A 4,187-nucleotide genomic window follows, 5' to 3' on the forward strand; every position below is an offset into this window, starting at 1 on the left:
GGAGAATGAGGCCCCAAAATCAGGATTTTAAAATAGATTCCCAGGTGATTCTAATGTGCAGCCACGGTTGAGAACCACTGCAGGAAAGCTTTAGTGGCTTAGAGTAAAGAAGGGATCTTTCTTGTTCTATCCCATGGACACCCTGGTTCTCCTGAAATCAGGATAAAGGAGTAGCCCATATGCACATGTCTGCTGGGTGTTATCAGAGTTGGACAGACAGGGTGGCCCCTCTCACTGGATCCAGACGCCTCTGTTAGAGGCGACAGGGTTGACTCCCACCACATTTCATTGGTCAGAGCATATCACTGGCTGCAGCCAACATCAGTGTCAGTAGCAGAGCCTGACCTCCTTGATGGGCCCCAGTAAAGTGACCGCATGGTGCCAGCCTCTTGTGGGGCTGCTCAGGGATGAAGAAGAGGGGTGGGGATTGAGAGGAAATGGAATCAGTCAGGATGGTTTGCTTTCTCCTCATCCACCTAGACGTTGTTCCTCGAGCTGCCCAAAGCCCAAGATTCATACGAGTGAACTTCAGAAAAAGGAGTTTGGTCTGATGTCATTGGCAGTTCTGTGCAAGTTTACCATCATTACTGTCTCCTTGTTAATTTCTCTATTTGTCATTTTCCTTGCGGTGAGTATACTACAGTACCTTACAGATACACTTTTAATCATAAGTAAGCAAAAATATTGAAACACTGGCCTTTTTATTTGCAGTCAGTACTGTCAGTGTCCCTCTGGGCAATGATTTTGCTGAAGGTTCCCCACATCAGCTCTTGCAAAGGCAGCCTGGGGCTCAAGGCAAACTGTGAGGCCTCCTGAGGGGAAGGTCAAGTCCTTTCACAGAGCCCACCGCCCAGCCATCACCCACTTTCTGATCCTGGTTGTCGAAACCAGCCAAGGTGACCTCCCAAATGCTCAGGGCAGGCTCCCCATAGGCTGCCACATTGAGCCTGTCACCCTTTCCCACACTTCCTCAGGGAGACCCCACTGACCACCCCTGGCCTCACTTTCCCCCCTGAGCTCCTCTCACAGCTACCTGCCTCCTTGATTGTGGGCTGTCCTTCACTACAACACCAGGTCCCAAGTGCAGGGGACTCTGTACCTCCAGACTCTGGAACAGTTGAGGTGAACAGTGTCCACACCCTTGGTCCTTACAGGCCTCAGCTGTGCCTGCCCTTGGCTGTGGCCCCTCCATCCAGCCTGATTCAAGCTCTCATCACTAGCGCCTCCCCTCAGCCCTCCCACTCACGGACCTGCCCAATGTGCTCACAGATAACAACCCCACCAACCCTGTCCAAGGCCCCAACCTCTCTGCTCCATCAGGGACACATCCCAACCGCCCAATTTCCCCCAGAACACAGGGTCCCTCATCTCACTTCAGGGAAGGGGTCTGCTCTGCACAGGCCAGAATTAGGGAGGTGGGCACACCAACCAGAATGCACACCCCAGTGTGGTATCATGTTGAGACCCAACGCCCTCCTGCTGGGAACGCTTGCATTGCAGAATGTTCTCAGCATTGTAAATACACAGAACCAATTCCTGGAAAACCCAGGCGACCTCCAGGACTGCAGGTAAGTGGGGGAGGAGGGTGTGTGCTTTATTTTTTAATAAAATCAAAGTAGAAAATTACCCCCAAAATGCAGAATTAGACTCAAAGAACACCAGGGGGTATCAGGGGTGTATGTGAGCTTGCCAGAGGCAGACGTTTACTAAGCGGAACTGATTCGGGGCCCAAAGCATGAGGGGGCATCTTCCAGATAAAGTAGATTCAGATGCAGTGGGCCAGATGCCCGGGAATGGGGAGAACAGGCTGGAGAGACTCTGGATGGAGAGAGCAGAGCCCTGGAAGCTGCTCTCAGGCGAACACAGAACTCTAATCCCTCCCAGGGACCTGGCTCGGGCTCCTCTCTGCCAGCTCCTGGGCAGACCACAGCATGCCCAGCTGTATGGGGAACATCGGGGCAAAGGCAGAAAATAAGGGAAGGTGAGCTGTGCAGGCAGAGGTCCATGCTCAGCGAAGAAGAGTGAATGATCTTTTTCTTTCTTTTTTTTTTAGAGAGTGGAATGGAGGTGAGAAGAGAAACACAATTTCTCCACATCATGCTGTATCATGGGTACTAGGAACTGCCCTTCCCGCACCAGGGGAAACTTGCAAAATAAAACCACAAAGTAATGCAGTCTTTATTTCAAGGCCTTGGGCAGTAATGCAAAGAAGATTAGACAGAGAAGGCTTTTCTGCCAGTAAGCTATCCTTTATGAAGCACTGAATGTTTCAGATCCCCACAATAGGTTAACTCTACATGCTGACAGATCACAATTGTGCTTTAAAATCAATGTAGACAGCCGAAACCGGTTTGGCTCAGTGGATAGAGCGTCGGCCTGCGAACTTCGATTCCGGTCAAGGGCATGTACCTGGGTTGCGCGCACTTCCCCAGTGGGGGATATGCAGGAGGCAGCTGATCGATGTTTCTCTCTCATCGATGTTTCTAACTCTCTATCTCTATCTCTCTCCTTTCCTCTCTGTAAAAAATCAGTAAAATATATTAAAAAAAAATCAATGTAGATAGTTACTAGAATGAACAGAATTAAAGGTACAAAAGCAAAATCACAATCACAAAAACACCATATACCAGAGCAGCGTACACCAACCAGTTTGCAACAATTCCTCACAGCAGAAGGTGAGAGCCACAATGTCTCTCCCTGAAAGTGGTAGCTCAGAGGTCCTCAAACGTTTTAAACAGGGGGCCAGTTCACCGTCCCTCAGACATTCCACACATGCGCACTGGGGGCCCGGGACGAGTCGGCTGCTAAGCAGGACAGGCAGCAGCGGGCAGGCTGGATAAATGTTTTTGGCGGGCCGCATGTGACCCGCAGGCCGTAGTTTGAGGACCCCTTTGTAGCACTTCTTAGCTGAGGATGGGGCCTCCGCAAACCCTGGGTCAGGTGCACTTCCTAGTCAGAGAGTAAGGAATGAGGATCCTGCCAAGAGCTCAGAGTATTCATAATTCACTAAAGCACAAGGGAGAACACAGAATTCCTTTTCCCTGAGCACCAGAGGTGGTGACGGGTGCACACTGTTCAGGTGAGGCAGGTGGTAGAGGAGGTCACTTCAGCCACAAATCCTCAGTGACACCAATGAGGTAGGAGTCCTCGGCAAGTTAGCAAGTGCAATGCAGCTCCTTCAGGCCTCACTTGAACCTCAAACGTATGAGGAATTTCCCACAGTGTATGCTCAGATAAAAGGGGTTTCTATTCAGACAAATGGATTTAAGTCTCGTGAAGTGTTGTAGAGTGAGAAAGGTAAAAGGTCCCCTGCACATTTAAGGCTCTGCTCCAATGTGAACGCTCAGATGTCTAACAAGGCTACGTTTTCTGCTAAAACATTTCCCACATTTACTACACACATGAGGCCTTTCTCCAGTGTGACTTCTGTGGTGCTCCATGAGCGAACGTCTTTGTCTAAAGGACTTTCCACACTCACTACATTCATACGGCTTTTCTCCAGTGTGACTTCTGTGGTGGTCTGTTAGCAAACATCTTTGTTTAAAGGACTTTCCACACACACTACACTGATACGGCTTCTCTCCGGTATGGACTCTGTGGTGTTGAATGAGGTTCCCCTTTAGTCTAAACAACTTCCCACAGTCACTACATTCAAAAGGTTTTTCCCCACTGTGAATTCTCTTGTGTTCAGAGAGGTGTAAGCTTAATCTGAAGGACTTCCCACAATCAGTACACTCATGTGGCTTTTCTCCAGTGTGAATTCTCTTGTGGTCAAGGAGTGTACCCTTTCTCCTAAAAGATTTCCCACAATCAGTACACATATAGGGTTTTTCTCCAGTGTGAACTCTCTTGTGGATATAGAGCCGATTATAGCTCCTGAAAGATTTACCACAATCAGGACACTCATAGGGTTTTTCTCCAGTGTGAACACGGTGGTGCTCAGTGAGTTGACACCTTTGCCCAAAGGACTTTCCACAAACACTACACTGAAATGGCTTTTCTCCAGTGTGAGCTCTCTTGTGATTAAGAAGCCCATTATAGCTCCTGAAAGATTTATCACAATCAGTACACTCATAGGGCTTTTCTCCAGTGTGAATTCTTCCATGTTGAATGAGGTTAAAGATTTGTCTAACACTTTGTCACAGCCCTAGACGGTTTGGCTCAGTGGATGAAGTGTTGGCCTGCGG

At 49.0% G+C, this 4,187-nt stretch overlaps 1 protein-coding gene across 1 annotated transcript in view; it reads right to left on the reverse strand.

The window, feature by feature from the left end:
* Window positions 1-2,936: 2,936 nt before the first annotated feature.
* The window catches only part of LOC107184183 (zinc finger protein 584-like), a 46,194-nt gene continuing 44,943 nt past the window's right edge, over window positions 2,937-4,187 (reverse strand). Inside the window, exon 5 of the mRNA XM_015568236.1 lies at window positions 2,937-2,949. Coding sequence (XP_015423722.1) covers window positions 2,937-2,949 — 13 coding nt within the window. The remainder of the gene's footprint in view (window positions 2,950-4,187) is intronic.

Source organism: Myotis davidii, unplaced genomic scaffold (assembly GCF_000327345.1).
Source record: "Myotis davidii unplaced genomic scaffold, ASM32734v1 scaffold1205, whole genome shotgun sequence".
NCBI classification, from domain to species: domain Eukaryota; kingdom Metazoa; phylum Chordata; class Mammalia; order Chiroptera; family Vespertilionidae; genus Myotis; species Myotis davidii.